Source organism: Taurulus bubalis (assembly GCF_910589615.1).
Source record: "Taurulus bubalis genome assembly, chromosome: 20".
NCBI classification, from domain to species: Eukaryota; Metazoa; Chordata; class Actinopteri; order Perciformes; family Cottidae; genus Taurulus; species Taurulus bubalis.
In genome coordinates, this window is record NC_136608.1 from 17648390 (window position 1) to 17675664 (window position 27275).

At 39.7% G+C, this 27275-nt stretch overlaps 1 protein-coding gene across 1 annotated transcript; it reads right to left on the bottom strand.

Moving 5' to 3' along the window:
* Positions 1-24331: 24331 nt before the first annotated feature.
* Positions 24332-27023, bottom strand: il22 (interleukin 22; the record flags this gene model as incomplete). Its single annotated transcript, XM_079236376.1, has 5 exons — positions 24332-24620; positions 25117-25176; positions 25702-25851; positions 25948-26013; positions 26850-27023. 5 exons carry the CDS (start codon positions 27021-27023, stop codon positions 24507-24509), a joined length of 564 nt encoding a protein of 187 aa, XP_079092502.1. The 3' UTR covers positions 24332-24506.
* Positions 27024-27275: the final 252 nt, after the last annotated feature.

Here is a 27275-nt window from a genome sequence, read left to right on the forward strand (position 1 = left end):
TCTTTAGTCCACAGGGGGCAACAGAACCAACACTACCTCTTTAGTCCACAGGGGGCAACAGAACCAACACTACCTCTTTAGTCCACAGGGGGCGACAGAACCAACACTACCTCTTTAGTCCACAGGGGGCAACAGAACCAACACTACCTCTTTAGTCCACAGGGGGCGACAGAACCAACACTACCTCTTTAGTCCACAGGGGGCGACAGAACCAACACTACCTCTTTAGTCCACAGGGGGCGACAGAACCAACACTACATGAAAGTTCTTCGCAGTAACTTTTGTTCAAACTCCTCAGTAATTCTTCCACTTCTGGTACCAAGCAGGGATTCTGTGTGTTAACATGTCACAAATTGGGAATAACATTTTTAGATTGTGTGTTACTGTTTTTAAACGTGTTCCTCGTCATCTTCATCACTGGTACCAGATTACAACAGAAACAAGCTGGTAAAACTCTACTGGTGGTAATATTCTTCAGTTAAAACCTTCTTTATTGTATGTTAAAAAAAAAACATTTTAAAGTGTAAAAAAAGGGAAAGTGAGGCTTTTAGTTGATGCTGATTTCTGCTTTTATTAAAATGTGTAGGTTAAAGCCTTTAAAATGACAACAAGAAAAATACATTAAGTTCAATTAATCATAAATTAAAAAATACATTAAATGATCACAAAAATAAATATAACTCAGTGGATTGAGAACTGACATCAAGTAAACCCTTTAAATAACAAAATAAATATCTGAAACTGTGAAAGTCTGACTGATGGATTAAAGAATCTGAAAACGCTTCATTTCAAAATGAAAAAAAACTCAAAAAACATTTGATTACGCTAATAAGAGACAATTAGTTGACATGGAAACTATTTCCCAGCACCACACATATACTCTATCTATTGGTAATGGTGATGTCATCAGCGTCATTAAGCAGAGTGGGCGTGTCCACATCCGGAGGAGACAATCACAGAGGCCGCCTGGTAGACCTCGTTAAACTGAGCCAGAGCCATTCTCTGATCGAAGGGGTCGTTCACCTGCAGAGAGACAGCTCATTAATAATAAAACAATACAATACAATATTATATAATACAATATAATATAATCCAGTCAATTCCATCAATACTTGGATTACATTTATTCAGTTAAAATATGCATTTTGTATATTCTATCTACTAATATTGAGGTTCACATGGTGCTTCAAAGCCTTCTCCGCACTACAAGGAATAAAATGCAAGAAGAAATCTATTGTTTTGCCCAACTGAAATGTAAAAAATAAAACTACTACCACCAGACTGTGTAGCATATTGATATAGTGATGTCACCTATAGGTTTCTGAAGAGCCGTTGTGAAGCTCAAGGTGGCCACGCCCTCAATTAGGCACAACTTTAATCATAAATATAATCTTTATGGATAAAAATTCACCCCCTTTGAAGTTGTCCTGAATGAGATCGAACTGATTTTGTTTCAGTTTCGGGCACTTCAGCGTTGGCTTAATTGTTCAGCTGTGGTCTCAAACTCTGTGTGTAGGTTTGGCGTCAGGTGTATAGATACACTAATACGTGTTTGGAAAGGTAGGTTGTTATTTGAGCTCATTCAAGGTCTGTTGACTCCATGATCAACTTGCTGTGATGCAGGGAAACCACAACTTAAGACTTTGACTTTGCACGCCCACTGACCGCGTATCGAAAGCTTCCATATTTTTCCCGAAAAAAGCAACAGAAGCCAAACTAAGATGTGTGACACGTGACTAAAAGAAAGTGGAGCCTGAACTCAACATGCGTCCTCACCAACAAAACAAACAAAAGCTGTCATGATCATTTGTAAGTGATATCAGCCGACTGACCCTAAAGGCTGTTAACGGGACGAGACCGACACTCACCTTGATCTTTTTCAGCTTGCCGAACACGTCCTCTTTGTCGTGGTTCACCTGGCCCAGCCGTCTCCTCAGCTCCTCCGTCTTGTTCTGGTAGTGCCTCACTGCCTTCTTCACCTGAGACCTTTCGTCGTTGGAGTTCAGGTGGACCAGCAGAGGGGTCCCGCTGCCGTCGGGGTGCAGGATGTTGGAGAAGATCTGAGTGTAGACGTCCAGAGTGGCGTTCATCACATGTACTTTTCTCTGTGGAGGGGAGGAGGGGAAAGTTCAGTCGGTGCAAACGGACTAACATGATTCTGATTGAAGGAGTAAATAAAATAAACTTTTCTAACGGAAACTACGCTCAAAATATAGAAAGTCAAATTAGTCCAAAGAATCTATATATATATATATATATATATATATATATGATTACAATATAAAGGTATATATATATATATATATATATATATATATATATATATATATATATATATATATATATATATATATATACCTTTATATTGTAATCAACTAAACTATCTGGCAAATCATATGAGACAGTATATATATATATATATATATATATATATATATATATATATATATATATATATATATATATATATATATATATATATATACTACTACTACTATATATATATATATATACTACTAAATACTACTATGTACTACTATATATATATATATATATATATATATATATATATATATATATATATATATATATATATATATATATATACATACTGCCCATAAAATGTTATATAAATGTTAAAATGTTAAATAAATGTTCTAACTTTGACGACAGTCAGTTTTGGAGTTCCTCAAGGCCCAATTCTGGGTACTTCAAAACAATGCTGCCTGTCTTCGTGTGAGTTCACATATTGTCGGTGACCTATGAAAACCATGTGTCTCCGCAATGTCAACTTTTAACAACTCGTGCAGGAACACTTAACCCTTCAATTTTCCCCATATGTGGCGACACATGGTTTTCTAAAAATCTTTAAAAAAAAGATATTAATCCTAATAGATGTACAATAGAGATAGTAGAGTGTTTTGTGTACCTGGCAGGAGGTGTTGATGCTCTTGATGACGGAATCGAAGAGCGGATTACTGCCAATCTCCGGCTCCTTCAACTTCTAAAACACAAACAAGAAACACAATTTAATATTACATTTTCTGTTCACGGGTTAGCCAGTACAACATAATCACTCACTGATATAAACTATGTCGTTATAGTACCTGTAGTATCTGTAAATATGGAAAACTGTCAAATACTGAAAGTTGGCAGCAAACACTTTGTCAAATTCTTTGACCTGTTTTTGTATTTTTTGTTATTGTCATTTAATTCAGTGTTTTACTTATTATTTTATTAATAAAACATGTAGGATATTTAAAAGCATTTAAGGTGTTTAGCTTGGCTTTTGTAAATTTTGTTTATTTAGTAGTACAATTATAATAAATAAATAATGTTTCACTCAGATTTTGGGTCACTTCCGAGTTTTACGGAAAGGTTTATAAAAAAGGAGATTTTTTAAATATTTTGCAATTAGGATTAATTAGTTGTAATTGTTACCTGTGGAGGACTGTCTTGTTGTAGTCACTGAATAACAAATATGAAGTTGTGATGTGGTGATATATAATCAGGCTATGATTATGACAGAAACGGTTTGTATGCATCTTCAAAAGTTAAAACAATTGATGATGACACGTGTGGTCGATGAGTGAGAGATAGGCATCACATCAGACCAAACCACAGCCACACTAATTGGTTTAAATTCAACCTTTTTGAGATCTGAAACATCACAGTTAACTTTTAGTCTCCTAGATTTGTTTAGGTTAATATCTTATTAGTGTGAGTAATACAGGCAAATAATGAATCTGGCCAAAGTAAAGTCATTTTGTTACATAAGTATATAGATGAAAGCGAAGGGTGGCTGTAGCTCATGGAGATGAGTGGTCGTCCTGCAAGGTTGCCGGCTCGATCCCCAGTCTCCCCATAGCTCACATGTCAAAGTGTCCTTGAGCAAGACACTTAAGCCTAAAATTGCTCCCTGGGCGCCTCACTAGGGGCACCCACTGCTCCTTAATACTAAGGATGCGTCAAATGCAGAGAATACATTGTATCTACTATATATACTTCTACATAAAAATAATTTTAAAAAGCATATTCCTAACCCTGAATCTGTCATTTGTAGAAGGTCATAGAGGCCTTGTAGGGTGTAAAAATCTATTTAAAAACGCCCTTTTTCACCTATTAATTTGTGCACATAACACTTCACAAGAACTCAAATGTCAACTTCTGTGTAATCTTAAAAGACAGATTCCTTAAATAAAGCTGAAACCGCTTTAAACCCTTTAATCACAAGCAGAGGCTAGGCTGCATAGAAAACTATAGAGGATCTCAATTTGAGCCCTGCGGGACACCACAGGTAGACTCACCAGCACGTCTGCGATGGACTCTTGGGTTTGTTGCATCCCCTCAGAAACATACTGGCAAGGACTCCCAGATGCCAACACAGCTCCCAGTAGGACCAGTAGACACAGTGAAGCACAGAACGAAGACATGATGGACCGCTAACTTCAACACAAATGACGGTTGGTTGTTCTGTAAAAAGAGCGTCTTCTGAGGAAGGCTGAGTTAAAGAGTGAGATGATGTGATGTCAAGTCAATGATACTATCTGTTGACCTGTGGGTCTATATATATAGCTGTCTGCATCCCTGCCTGTCTCATTATGTGTCTGTGTGTCTGTGTGGTTGTGGTCTGTGGGCTTTCAGCAGCAGCATCAGAAACAGCAGCATCGACAACAGTTTTCCTCTAAAACTAATTCTGCTGCTGCTAAACTCACACACAAAGGAGTCTCCCTGGTCAGGTTTCCATTCACTTCCATCTACTGAGCACACACATGCACAGAAGGGAGGAGACCCCCTGGTTAGAGTGGTTTAACTGGAGGAAGACCAGTTCATCAAAGATTTTACATGGAAATCAGTGTGTAAGGTTAATTAGTTATGCTAGTGACATCAATGGTGTGTGTGTGCGTGTGTGGTTCAATGAGTGCATAAAACCACATGTACCTTGATGAAGCTATACAGTTCTGTTTGCAGCTTTTTTTGCATTGCAGCGTCTGCAGGTACTGAAGTCTGTAACAGGCCTGTACATGTCTGTAACAAGTCTGTACATGTTATTGATGACCCCCTCATTTTAAATTCCGTCATTTTATTTGTCTCAATCAAGTAGTTCATTGACTAGTCCTTGAAGTAGTCATTTCCAAGAAAAAAGGACTTGGATTTTCAGCTTTTCTGTGTTTTTTTAAGTTTTCTTATCTTAGTTTTCTTATCTCTGGCTTTGATTGAGCAAAACAAGAAAAACTAAATATTTTAAAATGTTTCACTATTTTATATTTTATTCAACAAATCATTAATTAATGAAAGAAGAAAATAATCAGCAGCTTGCCGTGTTTGACATCTGTATTTTATAGTTTTGGGGCATTCCTGCACAGCCCATTACTCTAAAAGTTGGAATGATGGCTTAAAGTAGTTTTACTTAAGTAATAGTAGCAATAGCCCAAAATAAATATACTCCAATTGAAATTAAGGACCTGCATGCACATTTGTATTTGTAAGTTTTATCAGCATGTTGTGATCTTTAGTAGAGCGATGTTGAGTCAGGAGTAAATCTCTTTCTAACTGTTCTCTATCTCCACTTGTTCAACAAACAACTTACAGCTACAATCAGACAGATTTAGAGTCTGATTCTTCCTCTTGGATGGAGATAGGCTACCAGTTTCCCCCTGCTTCCAGTCTTTGTGCTAAGCTAGGCTAAACACATGCTGGAGTCTTTGTAATGGATGAAACTGATCTACGATGCAATAGTTTTTTTTCATGCTTTGTTTAAATGGGTCTTTTTACACCACTTCTTAACATTATTATTGTGGAATATAGTTTCATGTGTTTTGAATCCTTGGTTTTGTTACATTGGTATTAATGTCTTATTATCCATAGTCAGCGTTGGTTGATGAGGATGGTAGCGCTGCAATTTACATGATTTTATATATCACGGATATAACGGATGAATAGAAATCCATCACTGTCACCTCAATATATGGCCAAAGGTATGAGGATACAAACATTTATATTATACTTATTATAGTTTGTTATAAACAAAGCCAGCTCCATAATGAAATGTGTTGCCTCAGTTCATTGTGGAAGAACTTGACTTGGCCCCTTAGTTCCAGTGACGGGAGATCTCTTAAAGTGACAGTGCTTCCCAACCCGGGGCTCAGGGCACCCAGAGGGGTCGTAGGGTCGTTTTCCAGGTTCAGAAATTCCAATTCTTCTTGGTTGACGGCCTCCGCCCAGGTGGTTATTTGTTATGTATATTTGTGTCTGTTTGTCAGAAGGATTACGAAACATTTCCATGAAACTTGGTGGGAGGAACCATCACATGTTGGAGCAGATTTGAATCATGATGTGAAAGCATTCATTATTTCTCACTTTCATTACGTAATGTGGCATTCGGCTTTGGCTCTGCGCTCCCCTTCTAGTGTTTGACTGGTTTCTTGTGTAATAACAGAATGTTTCACCTCTTCAAACCTTTAAGAGTCAAAGGAACTGCACAGTAAAACACACATTATGAAACCTGTGACGAGAAGTCGGGAGACATTACAAGTAGTAACGCGTTCTTCCACCTTTACGTCAACAGTTTCTGTTTTTACCTTTCCAGTTTCAACACGACACAAAACCAGTTCAGCACCGAGTCGTGACCTCCAACACTTTTGGGGATTAACTGGTACATCATCTGTGGACATCAATAATGCTCCCGAGGCTCAATGGGAGGAAATCTGATCCATATCTCACGGATCGACGTATAAACAGCCCCAACACTTCCAACAATTGAATATGTTGGACGATCACATATAAATGTACCGTTCGTTCGTCCACGTAATGATCGCGGTTGATTCCTGTCAACATTCGCGTCCTCTGGTTGTATAGAAGTCTATGCTTCATGTGTTAAAGCTGCATTCTCTCTCCTGACCACCAGGGGGTGACTCCTCTGGTTGTATAGAAGTCTATGCTTCATGTGTTAAATCTGCATTCTCTCTCCTGACCACCAGGGGGTGACTCCTCTGGTTGTATAGAAGTCTATGCTTCATGTGTTAAATCTGCATTCTCTCTCCTGACCACCAGGGGGTGACTCCTCTGATTGTATAGAAGTATATGCTTCATGTGTTAAAGCTGCATTCTCTCTCCTGACCACCAGGGGGTGACTCCTCTGGTTGTATAGGTTAGATTTGTAGACTGACTTTTATTGGAGAAAAGGATGTGAATACTTCCTAAAGTATGGAAAGGACACAGTCCTGTAGTTCTGTATTGACTCTAGACGTTGATGTTGATTGTTGATTGTAGGCGGGAGAAAATGCGTTCACAAAATGTGATGTCTTTAGGTAAAAGTGATACTGCCGAAAGTAGAAACGTCATCACAGCAGGAAGAGGAACCATCCCTGAATCATCGCTGCGAGTGGAAACGCCACCACAAGGTGTTCGCCGAAAACCTGAATCATCACTGCGGGTAGAAATGCCAAAGCTGAGAGTAGAACGCGTGTTTCTGAGGTTTCCACGATAAACTCATTCTAATTCCTTCGCTCTATTCGCACTCAGTATTTTCATACGTCTTTTATTCCAACATCACGATGCACAGTTGAAGTAAAACAAAAAAATATTGTATATTAAATGTGCAGCTCGTCATAGGAACAACACCACAGAACATATTCTGGTTCCCTGAATTAAAACACATGTAAAGACCAGAACAACTACAGAGACATCAGTTTAAACTGCAGCTTAAACTAAGTATATATCTATATAAATATAGATATATACTTTATATATACATATTTAAATATATATACATTTATATATACACTGTATGTTCCATTAAAGTACATATATTAATATATATATATATAAATATATATTTATAAATGAATATTTAAATATATATTTATATATATATATATATTTATATATATAAATATACTATTTAAATATATTTATATATATACTGTATATATATACACACACATATATATATATATATATAAATAAATATATTTTTATATATATATATATATATATATATATATATATATATATATATATATATATACTGTGTATATATGTGTGTGTATACATATATACACACATATATACACAGTATATATATATATATATATATATATATATATATATATATATATATATATATATATATACAATGTTACAATATAATGTTCCATTAAAGTAAACAATACTGTTTTCTTTGTGCCGTAAATGGAGTGAAGTGAAAGTGTGGCTCATTAGAAACCGATCCAAACGCTGACTGTGTCATTATTATATAGGCATTACATTAATAACTTCATGATTATAAGTTAAAGGGAAAAAAATATTTATTGCAACTGTTAACAATCTGGGGTCGTCTGGCTGAACACAAATGTAAACGTGTGAGTCATCTGCATATTGTAATATAGCAGGTGATGAAATTAATGCATCTAATTTTTAATTAGTTTTATTTATTGTTTTTTAAACATTCTTTTTTGTATGAATTTGTGCCAGTCTGTCACTCTCTCACACACACACACACACACACACACACACACACACACACACACACACACACACACACACACACACACACACACACACACACACACACACACACACACGATGGCGGTTGGCTTTCTATGTAAATGTTAATCAACTGGAATTAACTGCTTGCCTTCTGCATGTAAACCATCTCCTCAGTGTTTCCTAGAAGTCTTAACCAGACAGGTTTTTTTTCTCCGGGCCAACTGTCAACATAAGCAGCACACACACACACACACACACACACACACACACACACACACACACACACACACACACACACACACCACATCCTCGTCGGTGTGGTTGAGCTATATATTTTATATATATATATATATATATATATATATATATATATATATATATATATATATATATATATATATATATATATATATATATATGACTCAGGATGCGTTCAGTGTTGCGTCATCGCGAGGTGGCGGAGCCTCCGCTGTGGTTTTTTAACGTTCGTCCCGCCAACCGAGCGGATTCATGACTCAGTTTTGCTTTTTTTGCGCGAACCGTTATCTGAATGTCATTTTTCCACTGACCTGAAACCTGGAACTCCAAGGAGTTTTCCTTTCGTCACCTTTTCATTTCTTCTGCTCACCTTTCCTAACAACGTCGCTTCCTTTCCACTCATCCTCCTTTCTTTCCTTTATTTTGTCCTCTTCTCTCCCCCTCTACTCTTCACTCCTTTGCTCCTCTTCATCACCCTGACTGCTTCCTTTCCTCTTCCCTCCTTTCCTCGTTACGACTCGTGTTGCTGTAGCGGACTCCGGCCAGCAGAGGGCGACATCGCTCATATCAAAGATGAGAAACACATGAAGACGATCAAGTTTATTCCAGGATTTAAAAACTTACATAAATAGAAATATTATCACATACAAATATCTTCCTTCATCCAAACTCAATGCACACAAGTTTCAAGTATTTTTTTTACACTTCTTCAGTGAATACACAAATACAATACATGTTTGTTTTAAATAACTTATTTAAAAAATAAAGCATATTAATATGATTAAATATTAAAAATATAAATCAATACTTAAAAAAAATAAGACTCAAGACCTTTGAGGTTGTTAATAATAGTATTATTAATAATAATAATAATAAGGATGATGATGATGAAGATGAGGTTGTTAATAATGATGATGGTGATGGAGAGGATGATGAAGAGAATGGTGATGAAGATGCTCTACAGGATGTGGTGCTGAGTCAGCTCATCCATCCACCTGATGATGAAGATGAACTCTCCGACGGCCTTCAGCGCTCCTTCGTCTCTCCTCCTCTTCAGCAGCAGCAGGTACAGGTAGTATTAGTAGTATATTCATAAGTACACGGTGTAAATATGAATACATATAATCACTATGTGTAGCAATAGTATTAGTACTAGTGCCAGTATTAGCAGTAGTAAAACAACTAGTTTTAGTACCAGCAGCGTTAAAATAAGTGGTAATAGTATTACATGTAATAGTAGTAAATGTGTCATTTGTAGTATTAGTAGTAGCAATGTTACTATGCTACGATAACAGTAGTAGTAGTAGTAGTAGTAGTAGTAGTAGTAGTAGTAGTAGTAGTAGTAGTTGTTGTTGTTGTACAATCTGTAAATATTTACCTTTTTAATTTTTCTTTCCAGTTTCTTGATGATGATTCTAAACCATTCTGAAGGTTTACTCTGAGAAGAAACCTGCACCAACCAAAGTACACAAAGTACACAAAACAGATTAGTCAGGGTGCAAAAGTACTCTGTATATGTGTGTGTGTAGCTAAGAATGTGTGTGTTAATAGCAGTGACGGCCTTAGCAGGCCGCCAGGGCCTGCTAAGCCTTCTCTGCTGGCCTAAACAGAATCACAAAGTTATATCTATTTTATAATTTCAAATGTTTTCACAAATACACTACATGTATTATAATTATTTTTCCCTATTAGCTTATTTTCTCATTGCACAGCTCCTGTCTTCCTCTGTTGCTCTGCCTTCAGTCTGCAGCATTGCTTCCAGTGCAGCTGGTTTTAAGGAGAGCTCTTATCCAATCAGATTTCACCTCTGTGTCTCTATGGAAGCAGAGCGCTTCTAGCTAGTCTTTGCAGATTAATGTACACAGGGACGTTGTCTTGATGTCATAGTCTTCTACCAATCAGATCTTTAGTTTGACATGCTGGGCATATTCCTTGATGTGGCAGCGCCAGCATGCTGGCACTGGACGTATGATTGGTCAGTGGGCCAGCGTGACTTTAGTCAACAGAAAGCTAGCTAGCTGCTAGCAGATATCAACTGCCACTATCGACCGGACAGGGTTCCCTCGCCGTCAGTGGTGGTGAATTTTACGGTCGTTAATATTGTTCCTTCTGGCTCGTTCTCCTGAGTGCAGTGTTTTAGTGCCGCAGTTTTGTTGGATTGTTTTGTCATAACTAAATGTGATGGTTCTTGTTTATGTAAACTACATGCATTGTCCGTTAATGATTCAGCATCCCGTCATGCACGTATTTATGTAAACAATATCCGACGGCACTGAAGGCCCATGTAGAAAATGCACGGCCCGCCACTGGCTAATAGTTGTGTGCTCACGCAGTGCTGCAGTGTGTGTTGGATGCGGAACAGCAGGTCGTTGTAGTGGAGTGGGAGAAGCTTCTGGATGACTTCTCGGCTGAACACACTCCTCTGGTAGACGTCAATCAACTCCCGCATCTCCAGCCAGCCAATCAGACGCTGAGGAGGAGAGAGAGGAGGCGTGTTACTTTTATCAGCTTCCCTTCAGCACCAGAAACTGGAATAAAATATTAAATTAAATTACAAATTTAAATGTATTAATGAAAAGTAATAAAAGATAGAATAAGATAAGATAATAAAATAGAAGATCATTTTATTAAATGAAGTTAAAGATAATATAATAAAAAATATAATACAATAAAAAAGATAATATAAGAAAACAGATGAGATAAGAAAAGATAATCAAATCAAAAAAAGATAATAAAAATACAAAAAAAAAAATTCTTTCACACTGTCAACTCCACAGCTCCGTCCCAAACACAAAAACTCTGAAGCTTCAACTTCCCATAAAGCTCAGCTAACTTGGACCATAGACTCCCAGCAAATATTATATGTCTGAGGCTTTTATTGTGAAAGGTAAGAATGTGCATGGAAACGGGACTATTTTGCACTAAATGTCACCAAAATGTATTATTTGCAAATATCCCAGGAGCAACAGCTGTAGTGCGTTTCAGTAAAAACGAGTAGCTGATGGTTCCACTGGTGGAAACCATTTAAAACGTATTTAACCCCAGTTAAGCCTTAGACATTTTTCTCAAAAATTGCAAATGGTTTTCATCCCCATACTAAATACAGAATATCTCCTCAACCACAACGGCTATTTTAATAATTTCAAAAGGAATAATATACAGAAAACCGATGTTCATAAAGCAGTATATGTGTTACTGGTTTATTAGTTGATGATAGAACACAGGAAAGAAGAAAAACATATTTCGTGAACCGTAGGTTTAGGTCTGCTTAAAGCAAAAATGCCCTAACTTTCTTCCTGGACCTTGAACGCCTCTGGTTCCACAACAGAGGAGCTCTGATCAAGCAGATGCACCAAAACATACCAAGTATTGTTTATCCATAAGTAAGTACAATATATACCAAGTATTGTTTATCCATAAGTAAGTACAACACATACCAAGTATTGTTTATCCATAAGTAAGTACAATACATACCAAGTATTGTTTATCCATAAGTAAGTCATATTTCAGTTTTTTGGCTGGAATGTGGTTGATATCTTGCTGAGGTTTTGCCTGACAGTGGATTTGTTGGTATTATAAACATGTAAATGGAGGTATATGCTCTCTTAAGGCTTTGCAGTGTTTTTGTCCCATCAGAGGCTCTGGTATGGATTCATGGGAGAAGAGGACTTGGAGAGTGAAGAAGACCTCCTGATGAAGAATTCAACCCATTTTTGTCACGTGTGGTGACTGAGGCTCAGTGGTTAGCATGCCTGACTTTCAATCAGAGGATCGGTGGTTCGAGCCCTGGCTCAGATGGTCCATGTCCTTGAGCAAGACTCTTTACCCGTTGCTGTGACGACGGTGTGACGAAGAATGTGAGTCACTTTGGATAAAAGCGTCTGCTAAATGAAACGATAACTCAGAAAACCCAACAGCTGCTCTGAGACCTTCTCATGAAGGGAATACAAGCTGGAACTACAATACTGTAATAATAATAACGTCAGCTGCAATGGGTTTAAAACACCTGCAAGTCTCCGGTTTGAGGAGAAAACTGAAACTGCTTCCGGGGTCAAAGGTCAACAGACGCTCACTGACCTCGGGTCCTTTGGTGCAGAACTTGGGCAGAAGTCTGTGTCTCCTGGAGAACTTTCCTTCCTTCTGCAAATAAAAATATCAAAATCATTATTCTTTGTATTTATTGCTCTGATTTTACATATTTTTTGCGATACAAAAAAAATATGAATCGGGTGTTATTTAAAACTTGTTGGCATTTAAGTGTAAAATAAAAGAGCAACATATAAATATCAGTATAATCCCCCAAAAGAAAGACACATGAAAATAATGTCATTATTTAAAAGATGTTATGGTTAAATACATTTTTATTCTAATGAACCAATGTTCTTTATTAGCTTTATCATTTTTTTATTAATTTATTACATTACTTATTATTAGTATTATGATGTTGTTAGTCAATGGAAAAAATACAAATATATTATTAATATCATGTAAAAGTACTCCATTACAAGTGAACGTACTACATAATGTTACAGTAGAAGAATAAAAACTGCAATATCTGACTCTCAAAAGTACAAGAATAAAAAGTAACTCAAATGACTCTGAACACAGTACTTTAGGAGTACTTTAATGTACTTTGGAGCGGTGGCAGTATTAGTAGCATAATGCTACTAGTACTACGGTTTGTGAGCGATGGTTCTTGATGAAGATCAGAAAGTCTTTGATCTGGTTAAAACCTGCAGCTCTTCACACGTTCACTTCCTGTCTGACGGTCAGCTGATCGCAGCTCGTCAATACAGAGAAACCACACATCTGATTAAATGTGGTCGACCGCTGACGAACGCCACCTTTTATTGTGAAAGAACTGGTTTTATTTTGAAAGAACAGATTCCATGTCTTTCACTCATAAATAAGAGCATATTGATAAACTAATCAATAACAGTTATTATTAATGTATAAAGGTAGTAAACTGACATATTGAGAGGCTAATCAATACAAGTTATTATTAATGTATAAAGTTATATCGGCAGTTATTGATTAATAATCCTAACAAACTAATATGAATCGATCAGACAGCAATCAGAGTTATTGATCGTCAGCTATTGATCTGTATTCCAAACAAACTACATGAATCTAACAGACATTAACAATCAGAGTTATTGATCAATATTCATAACAAACAAGCATGAATCGATCAGACAGTAATCAGAGGTATTAATCTGAGGTTATTGATCTATATGTGTTCTTAACAAACTAACAAGAATCCAGCAGACATTAATCAGAGTTATTGATCTATATTCCTAACTAACATGAATCTAACAGACATTAATCAGAGTTATTGATCTATATTCCTAACTACCATGAATGGATCAGACATCAATCAGCGTATTGATCAGCGGTTATGGATCCTACCGGCAGCGTGCTGACCAGCTGTCTGGTGCGGATCCACAGATCCAGGATCAGCTGGCCGGGGATCTCCTGAGGACAGGTGAGTCCTCTTCCTCGCTGCTCCGAGGCCACGAGCCGGCCGGCGGCGAGGAAGAGGAGCAGAGAGGCAGCAGACGTCCTGACGAAGAGGAGCAGCATCTTCAACAGCAGCAGGTCGTCTCCTCTCTGCCACCTTTATACCTCCTCTTCCTCCTCCTCTTCCTCCCCTTTTTGCTTCCTCTCTTGCTTCAGAATGTCCTAACATCTCTGACTCACTGCAGCAACTTTCCAAGTACACTCCCTGATGTCACCTTTCCTTTCTTCTCCTCTTTTACTCTCTCTTCCTCCTTCTCCTCCTTTTCTCCACTTCCTTCAGTGTTCTCTCTTGTTTTGTTCCTCCATCTCTCCTTTATCTATGTTCACCTCCTCTCCTTCCTTTCCTCTTTTTTCTCCTCTTTCTTTAAAGTTGTAATCCGCTTTTCCTCCTTTCTCTCTCCTCCTCTCCTCAGGCGTCCTTTCTTTCTATCCTTCCCTCCTTCTCCTCATCTCCCCTTGTTTTATTTCTTATCTCCACCTGTTGGTTTTTCTCTTTCCTCGCCTCCTTGTCTCCTCTCCACTTTATCTCTGTTCTTTCTCCTCCTCTTTTTACATGTTCTCCCTTTTCCTCCTCTTCATCTCTGTCCTCCCTTCCTCTCTATCTAGGAGAGAAGGAAAGTAAATATTTCCCTTTATCCTTCTTTTTTTTATTCATCTCTTTCCTTGTCTCCTTTCTTCATACTCTCCTCTAGTTCGCTTCCTTTCTTCATCTCCTCTTTCCTCTCCTTTCCTTTTTCCCTTTTCCTCTCCTCATTCCCTTTCCTTTTGTCCCATTTCTTTTCTTTCTTCGTCCTCTTCTCCTTCACCTCTTCCTCCGTCCTCCTTCCCCAGACCTCCCAGCGTTGATGATGATGATGATGATGTCACTTCCTGTTCAGTCTTCACAGGCTCTGTTGGTAAAATAAACCTGGTTTTGGTGTTTTAGATGTGCAGGCAGATAAAACTAGGTTGCGGCTTCTCGGTTCAACGCCGCCGAGGAAATGACGACTCAGCAGATTTGTTCTCGCCGAGTTTCAGAAAGCGCCGAGTCGCTCGCCGTCCGACCCGGAGGACGAACACATGGCGCTGTTTGAGTCAAGTAAAGAAAGGTTCAGGTCATGTGTGTGTGTGTGTGTGTGTGTGTGTGTGTGTGTGTGTGTGTGTGTGTGTGTGTGTGTGTTGACGGTAAGTCAGAACGGTAACCAGGTCAAGCAGCCACACTGACGATAAACTGTCTGTCAGAAGGAATTTTTGTTGAATCATCCAGAATGGAAGAAAAGTGATAGACAGGTGATTAGTCCGTGCAGTGCATGCTGGGAAAATGCACCAGCACCCTCTAAAACTGGTACAAAGTGCAGAAGAGTGAATGTGTTTCATATAAAAGAGACTTTACTGAACAGAGACGACGTCGTCCAGTCAGACTGTAAGTTAGAAGTGGACGTCATCCGTTAGCTTGTGGACGTTTTGAAGCCTCGAGTTCGATGTTTTGGCCGTGGCCATCTTGGCTTTTTGCAACCAGTGAACGGAAGTGACCATATTTGGACTGCGGAGGAGTGACGTGGAGACACAACCACCGATTCTGAAAAGTGAAGCCAAAGCTTCATGTGTTGAAGCTGCATTCTCTCTCCTGACCACCAGGGGGCGACTCCTCTGGTTGTATAGAAGTCTATGCTTCATGTGTTAAAGCTGCATTCTCTCTCCTGACCACCAGGGGGCGACTCCTCTGGTTGTATAGAAGTCTATGCTTCATGTGTTAAAGCTGCATTCTCTCTCCTGACCACCAGGAGGCGACCTTTTCTGGTTGTATAGAAGTCTATGCTTCATGTGTTAAAGATGCATTCTCTCTCCTGACCACCAGGAGGCGACTCCTCTGGTTGTATAGAAGTCTAAGCTTCATGTGTTAAAGCTGCATTCTCTCTCCTGACCACCAGTGGGCGACAAGCAGGGGATGCTTTAGGGGGCGGGGCTACAAGGTGAAAAACTAAACAGGACGATGATGACGGCGGTGTGAACACATTTATTTTTGGTAAGCAGGTTTTAGATGCGCGGTCAGATAAAAGTAGGTTGCGGTTTTGTCGACTTCGCCAAGAAGCGGTGACTCTGCAGGTTTGTAGTTTTTCCACTCAGCAGATTTCAGAGTTACGAGTCGCTGTTCGACCCACTTCACCGGAGCCGAGGGAAAGTTTGCAAGAGTTTTCCTCTTTTGTGTCACGAAGACCTGACGGGTGAACAGGTGATGAAGAGGGGCGTATGATTCCAGCGGCGACTGAGTCTGTGATGTAAGGCAAGGCAAGGCAAGTTTATTTGTATAGCACATTTCAACAACAAGGCGATTCAAAGTGCTTCACATAAAACCATTAAAAGCATCAAAACATAATGCAGATTTAAAAACAGTTAAGAAAACATTAAAACAGTCAAAAAACAAAATAAAAGTAGAAAAAGCAACTTAAAAAATAAAAGTTGAATAAAAGTTGCAGTGCAGTTTAAGAAATAAAATGCAGGAGTGAGATGCAGTAATTGAATCTGGTTCAGTTGAAGGCAGCAGCAAACAGAAAAGTCTTCAATGTGGACTTAAAGGAGCTGAGGGTCTCAGCAGACCTGCAGCTCTTAGGACCTTGTTCCAGATATGTGGAGCAGAAAAGCTGAACGCTGCTTCTCCATGTTTAGTTCTGACTCTTGGAACAGAAAGTAGACCCGTCCCAGACGACCTGAGTGGCCGGGATGGTTCATAAGGTAGCAGCAGATCACAAACATACTTAGGCCCTAAACCATTCAGTGCTTTATAAACCAGCAGCAGGATTTTAAAGTCAATTCTTTGTTTGACAGGGAGCCAGTGCAAAGACCTCAGAACTGGAGTGATGTGATCCACTTTCCTGGTCTTTGTGAGGACTCGAGCTGCAGCGTTCTGAATCAGCTGCAGCGTTCTGATTGACTTTTTACAGAGGCCTGTGAACACACCGTTACAGTAGTCAAGTTTACTGAAGATAAATGCATTGACAAGTTTCTCCAGATCCTGTTGAGACAAAAGTCCTCTAACCCTTGATATATTCTTCAGGTGGTAGTAGGCTGATTTTGTAATTGTCTTGATATGGCTGTTCAGGTTGAGGTCTGAATCCATAACTACACCTAGATTTCTAGCTTGGTTTGAGGTTTTAAACATTAGTGATTGAAGCTGAGCGCTGACTTTCAAATCGTTCGTCCTTGGGACCAAAAACAATTACTTCTGTTTTATCTTGATTTAATTGAAGAAAATTCTGGCACATCCAGTTAATGATTTCTTCAATGCATTTAGCCAGCCCTTGTATGGGACTATAGTCCCCTGGTGATATAGTTATGTAGAGTTGTGTGTCATCTGCATAATTATGATAACACACTTTGTTGTTTTTCATAATCTGAGCCAGTGGAAGCATGTAGATGTTGAACAGAAGAGGCCCCAGTATTGAACCTTGGGGAACACCACATGTCATCCTAGTCAGCTCTGATGTGTAATTAGCTACCGACACAAAGTATTGTCGGTCCTTCAAGTAGGATTCAAACCAGTTAAGTGCTGTGCCAGAGAGTCCTACCCAGACTTTCAGTCTGTCTAGTAGTATGTCATGATCAACCGTGTCGAATGCAGCACTGAGATCCAGTAATACTAAGACTGAGATTCTGCCACTGTCTGTGTTAAAGTGGATGTCGTTGAAAACCTTAACAAGAGCAGTTTCAGTACTGTGGTGCTGATGAAAGCCGGACTGGAAGACATCGAAACAGTTATTTTCGGCCAAGAAGTTGTTCAGCTGTTGAAAAACCGCTTTTTCCATTATTTTACTTAAGAATGGGAGGTTTGATATTGGTCTATAGTTTTTCAATATTTCGGGGTCTAAACTAGCCTTCTTTAGAAGTGGTTTAATAACTGCAGTTTTTAGGGCTTGTGGGAAGACACCTGAGAGAAGGGATGTGTTTACAATTTGTAAAAGATCAGGGGTCATGTACCTCTCCATAGACTCACGTTCTGGCCAGGAGAGATTATATAACCGGCTCGAGGGAAGTGGAGCGCCCGGGAGCAGGTCAATGGCACAATCGTATGGACGATGAGGGGGAAGTGAAAGAGCCCGCTCCTTGCTGAACGCCTCTCCCAAATCCACATACTCCTGAGGCACTGCGACGAGGCCAGGACCGGTGTCAGACTTGCTGGGGGGAATAACCTGACGGGGCAGCGCAGATCTGAGGCAGCGAGAATGACAAGCAGAACTCCAGCCGGTGATCCTACCTCCAGCCCAATCAATCTGAGGATTATGCTCCTTGAGCCAGGGAAGTCCCAGAACCAAGGGTCTCTGGGGGGACGGAAACGCATAGAACCGGGTATTCTGACTGTGATTGCCAGACACGTGCAGGGAAATTGGCTGAGTCCAGTGTGTTATCTCCGCCAGTGAACTGCCATCCAATGCGCTTACCAGCAGAGTGCGCTCTAGCGCCTCCACAGGAATTCCTTGACTCCTAATAAAGTCAGTGTCCAAAAAGTTCTGTTCAGCCCCGGAATCAATGAGGGCTGACAGGTGCACAGGCCCTGATGACAGCCTCAGGGTGGCAGGAAACAATGACCGAGGCTCAGAATGGGGAATTCTCCTTGACCCACTCGCCAGCACCCACACTCCTACTGACAAGCTCTCTCTTTTGGCCGAGCGGAGCACACGGCCATGCGGTGTCCCGACTCCCCGCAGTACAGGCAGCTTCCTGTGCGGAGGCGTCTCTCTCCTTCCTCCTGAGAGAGATTAATCCGCCCGAGCTGCATCGGCTCCGGTTCCAACGGGGGAGGGACCGAGGAAGGAGAGCGGGCGCGCGCCTGGCTGTACCGTCCGACCGGGCTCGGGGCTGAGAGCCGGGAGCGGAAGAAAACTGACGCACCGGACTGGAAGACCGGTAGTGCCTCTCCCGACGGCGTTCCCGAATACGGTTGTCCATCCTGACTGTGAGAGCGATGAGCTCCTCCAAGGAATCCGGTTTGTCCCGGACGGCCAGTTCATCTCTCAGAAGCTCCGACAGACTGCAGCGGTATATTCCCTTCAGCGCCTCACTCCCCCATCCCGACTCCGCCGCCAGAATCTGGAAATCCACGGAGTATTCTGCTGCGCTGGTGGACCCCTGGCGGAGACTGAGCAGGCACTGTACAACGTCCCGGGTGAACACCGGGTGGTCGAATACGCTCTCGAAAGCCTCCTTGAAGCGCTCGTAGGAGACCCGAGTAGAGCGTCTGTGGAGCCACGCCTCAGCCCAGACCAGCGCCTTACCACGTAACAAACCCACCGTATATGCCACCTTCGCATTGTCCGAGGCATACGTGCGGGGCTGCTGGGTGAAAACAAACCGACACTGGAGCATGAACCCTCGGTACTCCCCAGACGCTCCACCATAAGGCGCAGGAGAGGGAACAAAGGACTCACGGGTGCAGGCGGACTCCTCGTCCTCCGGGACCGGCTCCGCGGCGGCGCAACGAGAGGTTGTGCAACAGGCCTCCGATCTCCTCCATCTGGGACCCGATGGTACGCTGGGAGTTCAGTAAGTCCTGCAACACCTGCTGGTGTTGGCCGAGGAGAGCGCCCTGCGAGGCAACTGCCCCCTGCAGCTGATCTGCAGCAAGCGATGCTGCTGCGGCGGCTGGGTCCGTCATCTTTGGTCGGGTTGTTCTGTTAGAAGGGGTGTGGTGTTGAGGACCCAAATGCACAGACGCAGCAGTTCAAGTTCCAAGGGCGGACTTTATTGCCACAAAACAAAACACAACAAATAGACAGACTAATACCAACGGTAATGTCCAGCGAACACAGGAGATCCACCTACCCTGCTCCAGAGTCGGGAGGGCAACTCAACCGCTCTTGTGAAGGCTGCTCTTGAAGCACGCCGGACGATTACGCTCCAGAGTCGGGAGGGCAACTCAACCGCTCTTGTGAAGGCTGCTCTTGAAGCACGCCGGACGATTACGCTCCAGAGTCGGGAGGGCAACTCAACCGCTCTTGTGATCCACTCTCACCTGAAGAAGCAAACCAGACTGGAACTGGAACAACCCGACAAATGAGCCAGGTACGCAGTGGTCCCTAAATCACCTGCCGGTGATCAAGGCAATGCACAACAGCTGGGATGAAGGAGAGGGGCGTGGCAGTGGGCGGAAACCGGGGGTGGAGACTTACGAGCAGACAGGGAATCCAACAAAGGGAGCAGAAGAAAAGGCCTTCAGGTGATAATGAAGCTAATCACCTGAATAGATTGATGCTATTTATTTACACACATTTAAAAATATCAATAATATCACAATGATTATAATGTTTAGAAATAATGGATAATTTAAGGTAGTTAACGGTAATTAGCCAGCGGTTGCTAGCTAATGGTAGCTAGCAATGTGTAGCTAGTTAATGGTAGATAATCAACAGTAGATAGTTAACAGTAGCTAGTTAACGGTAGATAGTCAATGGTAGCTAGCTAGCTGTAGCTAATTAATGGTAAATAACCAGCGGTAGCTAGCTAACGGTAGATAGTTAACGGTAGCTAGCAATCTGTAGCTAGCCAATGGTAAATAGTTAACGGTAAATATACAGCGTAGATAATTAACGGGAAATAGTCAACGGTAGATAGTTAATGGTAGCTAGCAATCTGTAGCTAGTTAATGGTAGCTAGCCAATGATAAATAGTTAACGGTAAATAGACAGCGTAGATAGTTAGCGGTAGATAGTTAACGGTAGATAGTTAACGGTAGATAGCCAACAGTAGACAGTTAGTGGTAGATAGTTAACGGTAGATAGTTAGCGGTAGATAGTTAACGGTAGATAGTTAACGGTAGATAGTTAACAGTAGATAGTTAGCGGTAGATAGTTAATGGTAGCTAGCAATCTGTACCTAGTTAATCCTAGCTAGCCAATGATAAATAGTTAACGTTAAATAGACAGCGTAGATAGTTAGCGGTAGATAGTTAACGGTAGATAGTTAGCGGTAGATAGTTAACGGTAGATAGTTAACGGTAGCTATTTGAAAACACTTTTCGCACCATTACCTCGTCATATAACATCATTGCATCCACAGACACGAAAAACATATTTCTAGAATCGGTGTGACATCCCGGTGATATCTTTACCGAGAATAAACGTCCATAAATCCGCTTAAAAATCAAATCCAGAGAAAGTTGTCTGCACATCTACGAGTACAAACAGGAACCGCTAATTGAAAATTCGGCATTAAGTTTGATGTTGCCAACATGCAGCATTATTATCCCCCAAATTTGAGTAAGCACATTTATTATTATTATTATTATTATTATTATTATTATTATTATTATTATTATTATTATTATTATTATTATTATCATTATTAACAGAATGACATACATATACACACATATAATAGAGTCTGCAATGAGTATATAATGTGCTCTGCACATAATACATCATGGATGTGTCAGATAGAGAAAAGCATAAAGAAAGTATAACAAATATAAATATATATAATATTTCACTATCAATATATATTTTGTGGTTCAGATATTTGTGGTTACGTGAAGACAAAACTATTATAAGCAATGTTTTAACTGCACTCGTTATTCGGGGCTTCCGCCTCAGAGGTCTTCATGCAGCTCCACAGGTGACGACGTCTTGTGATCGGCTTCCTGCTGCCGGCTCCACACAAAGAGGTCGGCTAAATATAGATCACACACACACACACAAACACACACGCACACACACACACACACACACACACAGCGGGAAGTTTACTGTTCTTACTGTACTTCCTGGTGTCACCTGTTTGGGGAAACCCCCTGTGATGACATCACACAGGTGGAGCGTGGCCCTTCAGGGGCTCCTGAACAAAGGGAAGAGAAGGAATGTGTGGGGCTTACGGGCGCGAGGACATCTGGTGGCCGGGCGGAGAATAGCAACAAACAGCTGCATCTGCTCTTTGTCGAAGGTGAAACCGACTTTTACACGACGTAACCCTCCGTCGTGTCAAAAGAAACGAGACAAAGTTTCCAGTTATCTCTCGTCTCTATCGCTATGATCAGTTTTATCAGATCAGATTACATCTTATCTGATGACACACACACGCACACACACACACACACACACACACACACACACACACACACACACACACACACACACACACACACACACACAGTGAGCTGAGTTCAAACCTACACTAATGAAAGTAGGTCTCGTCTCCTTGAGGTTTCTGCAAGTTTCTGCACCAGTTTGGTATAAAGGGCATCGCGTGTGTTGTGTGTGTGTGTGTGTGTGTGTGTGTGTGTGTGTGTGTGTGTGTGTGTGTGTGTGTGTGTGTGTGTGTGTGTGTGTGTATGTGTGTATGTGTGTGTGTGTGTGTGTGTCTCGTTTCTTTTCTGTTTGTTTCAATGTCACAATATTAAGTTTATTATCAGAACAACAACAAGAGAATACAAAGGTTTGAACAGTGACATTTATCCACTGACACATATCATATTAAATTAACAAATAAATCATATATATAAATAAATGTAATCAAAACCATTTAAATGAGAACAAATAACTTTCACTCAGATCAATAAATGTCACTTTGATTGATTGTCCACTTTAAATAAATAGTTTCCAGCTGTGGTGGAAAGTAAGTAAGTACATTTATTCATGTATATTATTCTACTACATCTCAGAGGAAACTTTTTCACCCACACACACACACACACACACACACACACACACACACACACACACACACACACACACACACACACACACACACACACACACACACACACAGGCGGCATATGAGTCACTCCAGACGTAAACTGATTGTGAAGTTAAACAAACGGCGACAGAAGTAAATAATTGTTTATTTAAATAAATAAAGTCTTGAATGCGTCACTTTTGTTTGAATGTTTATTTGTGATCTTTTCACCTCATTGATGCCAGCATGAAACTTCACCACTTCATCACTCTCATGAAGAGGACTTATTGTTACACGTTGTATGAGATGTTGTGTTTAAATATGCAAATGAGGCGTTATGTAACGTATCGGTGAATTCTACAGACACAAACAGACAAAGTAGTAAAACAAACTCTTAAATGTGTTCGGGATGTTTTCTTTCTAACAGATAATTATTCTGGAAGAAAAATATCCTACGGAATAAAAGATTCATGAGAAGTTTCCAGTTGTGTAGAAATATAAAAACATGAATAAAAACTCTTGAATATAAATGAATAATATGAAGTTTGAAGAACTGCTTTATAAAAAAAGGAAGAAACAAAAGACAGTTCAGTCTGAATATCAGGATTATTATGAATATTATCACAATTAAAAGGCAAAGAGAAGTCAGGTTCCTTTTTATTGTATATATATATATATATATATATATATATATATATATATATATATATATATATATATATATACATATATATATATATATATATATATATATATATATATATATATATATATATACATATATATATGGGAACATGAGAATGTCTTTTATTCTGTTGACCTGAACTGCATTATTTATATCTATTTATACCATATATTATTGGTTTCATCGAATTGTATTCGTTAATTAACATATTTCATATAAGAAGTAGATTATCATTGATTATGTCTTTGTTTCAGTTAAATCACATTGAAATTGTTAAAATGTGAACATTTTATTTTTATTTTTATTCATGTCTTTATTTTTCATTGATTGTATCTCATAATAATAATAACAATAATAATAATTGTGCTTTGGCTCATCTGTTTGTTAGTTATTGTTATATGTTGTACATTTATCTGTTTTTTCAGCTGAATTTTGTTCTTTTGTTGTTTTTTATATTGTTTTTGTCATCTTGGCGTAATTATTAATTCATGCGAAATAATATTAAAATAAGTTATACATTGAGAAACAGCAAACTGCTCCTTTAATTTCACACTTATAGTATTAATAATAATAATAATAATAATAATAATATAATACACCAACAGAGACATTCATATTCAAAAGCAAACTTTATTTTTTTATTTTCAAGTAAACACAGTTCATTGAGTGTAACGTTGCAACACTGTAACTCCTTCATAATAATAATAATAATAATAATAATAATAATAATAATAATGAGCCGTTATATGGTAACAAGGTTCAATAAATAGATAAATAACTAATCCGTCTCACTCAGTCAATATAAATACTGTATCAAAAAAAATCTTCAATGGGTTCTCAAATTAAATAGATCCTGAATAATAAATAAAAGTATAAAACTTGGTATAAAACATGATAAATATGGTGGGCGTGGCTAGTTGGCGGCGGCGGCGGTGTCGTTCCTCGGCTGGATGCAGAAGTCCTGCAGGTACGTGAACAAGATGTCGATCTCTCCGACCGCTTTGTTCATCCCTCGCTCGCCGCCCATCTGAGAAGCAACGCAGTCACGTGAGAAACAATAGAAACACACACACACACACACACACACACACACACACACACAGTCACATGAGACAACAACAAATCTGCATTTGAGAAGCTTTGATTAGCTTAAACAATAAATAAATTATCAAAATAGTTACAGAAATACATCTTCTGTTGATCTAGTTATTGAATAATTGAATAATTTATAAATAATTAAGACTCTAACTTGACTGAATGTTCTTTATAAGAGATTAAAGTTTGAGATTTAAATCTAAATGTTAATAAATAATGAAAACTGATTGATTAAATTTGTCACAATTATCTCGTCATATTTAATCTGTTAAACTCGTTATTTAAGATAATGTCTTTTATCATTTGTTGATTACATAACGAGCCGTAAAGCCGAGACGAGCTCCTGCAACCAAGCTTCACTCAGAAAAAGTGATATGTAAGTCGGCTTCAGATGAATAAGCAGAAAAGAAGTTTTAATAAAGTCTCACCTTGGTTAGCTTCCTGCGGAACTCCACCGCGTGGTGATGATCGTGATAGTGAGTCACGTTCTGCAGAGACAGACAGGTGGTGCAGGTTAGCAGCTGCTATCATTTATGTATTGTATTATTATTGTCTTTATGCTACGCTAGCTGTCTCCTGGCCTTAGATTGATAATTACCGTAATCAATCTTCTCATTTAACTCTCAGAAAGAAAGCAATTATAAATGGATTTTATTTCCCCTTGTTTCTAGTCTGTATGCGAAGCTAAGCTAACTGCTAGCTCTAGATTCACTATCACTGAGGTATCAATCTGTTCATTTAACTCTCACCAAAAAATAAGCCAAATAGTCTTATTTCTTAACTTTGGACAGGCTAGCTCCCACCCCGTTTCTCATCTGTATGCTAAGCTAAGCTAACTAGCTGCTCACTACAGTTGCACAATCACTGCGGTATCAATCTGCTCATCTAACTCTCACCAAAACAGCAAATTGTAGCATTTCTTAACTTTGCGCAAGCTAGCTTTCCCCCCGCCCCCGTTTCCAGTCGTTATGCTAAGCTAACTTCAAAATCCCTTTTCCACACGTGACACTCACACATCCTTGGGTCTGCAGGTCCTCGCTGACGCGGGTGAGGTCGACCTTCAGCCGGTGCATGTTGGGATGCGTGTTGTCGCGCTGGCGCAGGATGTTGTTCAGGTAGAAGTCCAGGATGTTGGCGTGCAGGCAGCAGATCTTCAGGTGGTCCTGCAGGAGGCAGAAAGGTCAGAGGTCGAACGTTACGTTGAGGTTCTACCGATGATTCGTTCTTTGTTTTTTTGTGTTGAATGGAAAGAGTCTCACCTGGTCGGGGTTGACTCTGGACAGCAGCCGGGTGCTGGAGTCCTCCTCCGTCTGGACGCTCTGAGCCTGGAGGGAAAGGAAACGCGTGAGCATCACCGACGCTAAACACCCCGACGTCCACGACAAACCAGAAGCAAAGCCTCAAAATGTTTGGGCCTCTTGGATTCGTCACGTTTTATTTCTGCAAACTGCTTTGATCATATTTTTGTCATCCATTCGGCCAAAAAGTTGACAAAATTGAAAATATTCTGGAATTATCCTTTAATATAGCCAGTTTGTTTACTTCTTTGCCTCCAGTTGCTAAAACCTTCCAGATTCCACCAAAATATACAAAGATTTGACCTCCGTGACCTCAACAGTATCGACAGAAAAGATGGATATAAAGCGACGGCTAAACTACGGAGGAACATTAGTGCCAAAACAATATTTCAAAAGTTAATACGATAAGATTTAAAGCCATAATTCTATTAAAGCTGGAATTCTGGAGTTAAAGGTAACCAAGTACAATCTTAAGGTACTTGTACTTTACTGAAGTGTTTAAATACCTTTACGTCCCCTAAACTCTGAAGCAAATACTTAAATAGCTTTAGGTACAGATTCTGGTTTACATATAAAAGTGATTTTATAAAATACGAAGCATTTATACAAATTAAACAAAGTACACGTTGAAACATTAACTTACAAGTTAATGGATAATAAATAATAATAATCATACAATGCATATTTTATTGTATATTATTTGCACGGTGACTACTAGTATATTTTATGTACTTTAACATAAGTATTGGAAGTTTTCCTTAAAAATCTTTAAGGAAAAGAGGCTACAAAAATAAAATTGTTGTCTCATAATTAAAAAAGCATTTAATGTTAAAATATAGATATTTGTGTAAATGGCCACTCACGTGTTGCGACACGTCCCGGACCGCCTGGTACGTGCCGTGGCTCCTCAGCGGCTCGCTGAGCGGCCGGTCCACCGGCAGCGCCGCGGCCCAGCCAATCAGGAGCAGCGGCAGCATCAGCAGCATGGCGGCGGTCGGACGGACGCCAGAGGTGAGAGCGGCGGCGACGAGCTTCATGGTTCAGAGTTACCTTGAGGACTTTCAGTCAGAGTCAGAGCGTTCTGAACTGCGAGACAGAAAAGACATGTTATTATTATTATTATTGTTACGAATAAAACATCAAACTAGTAAATGAATCGATGCGTCTGAGTGTTTCCTCACCTGTCAGTGGATGCTGTTGTGAAGACGTCTCTCTGCCGCGGCTCTTTATACAGATCACTCCTCCGCCCACCGCTGCAGAATATAGGACAGGCAACCAGAAAAAAAAAG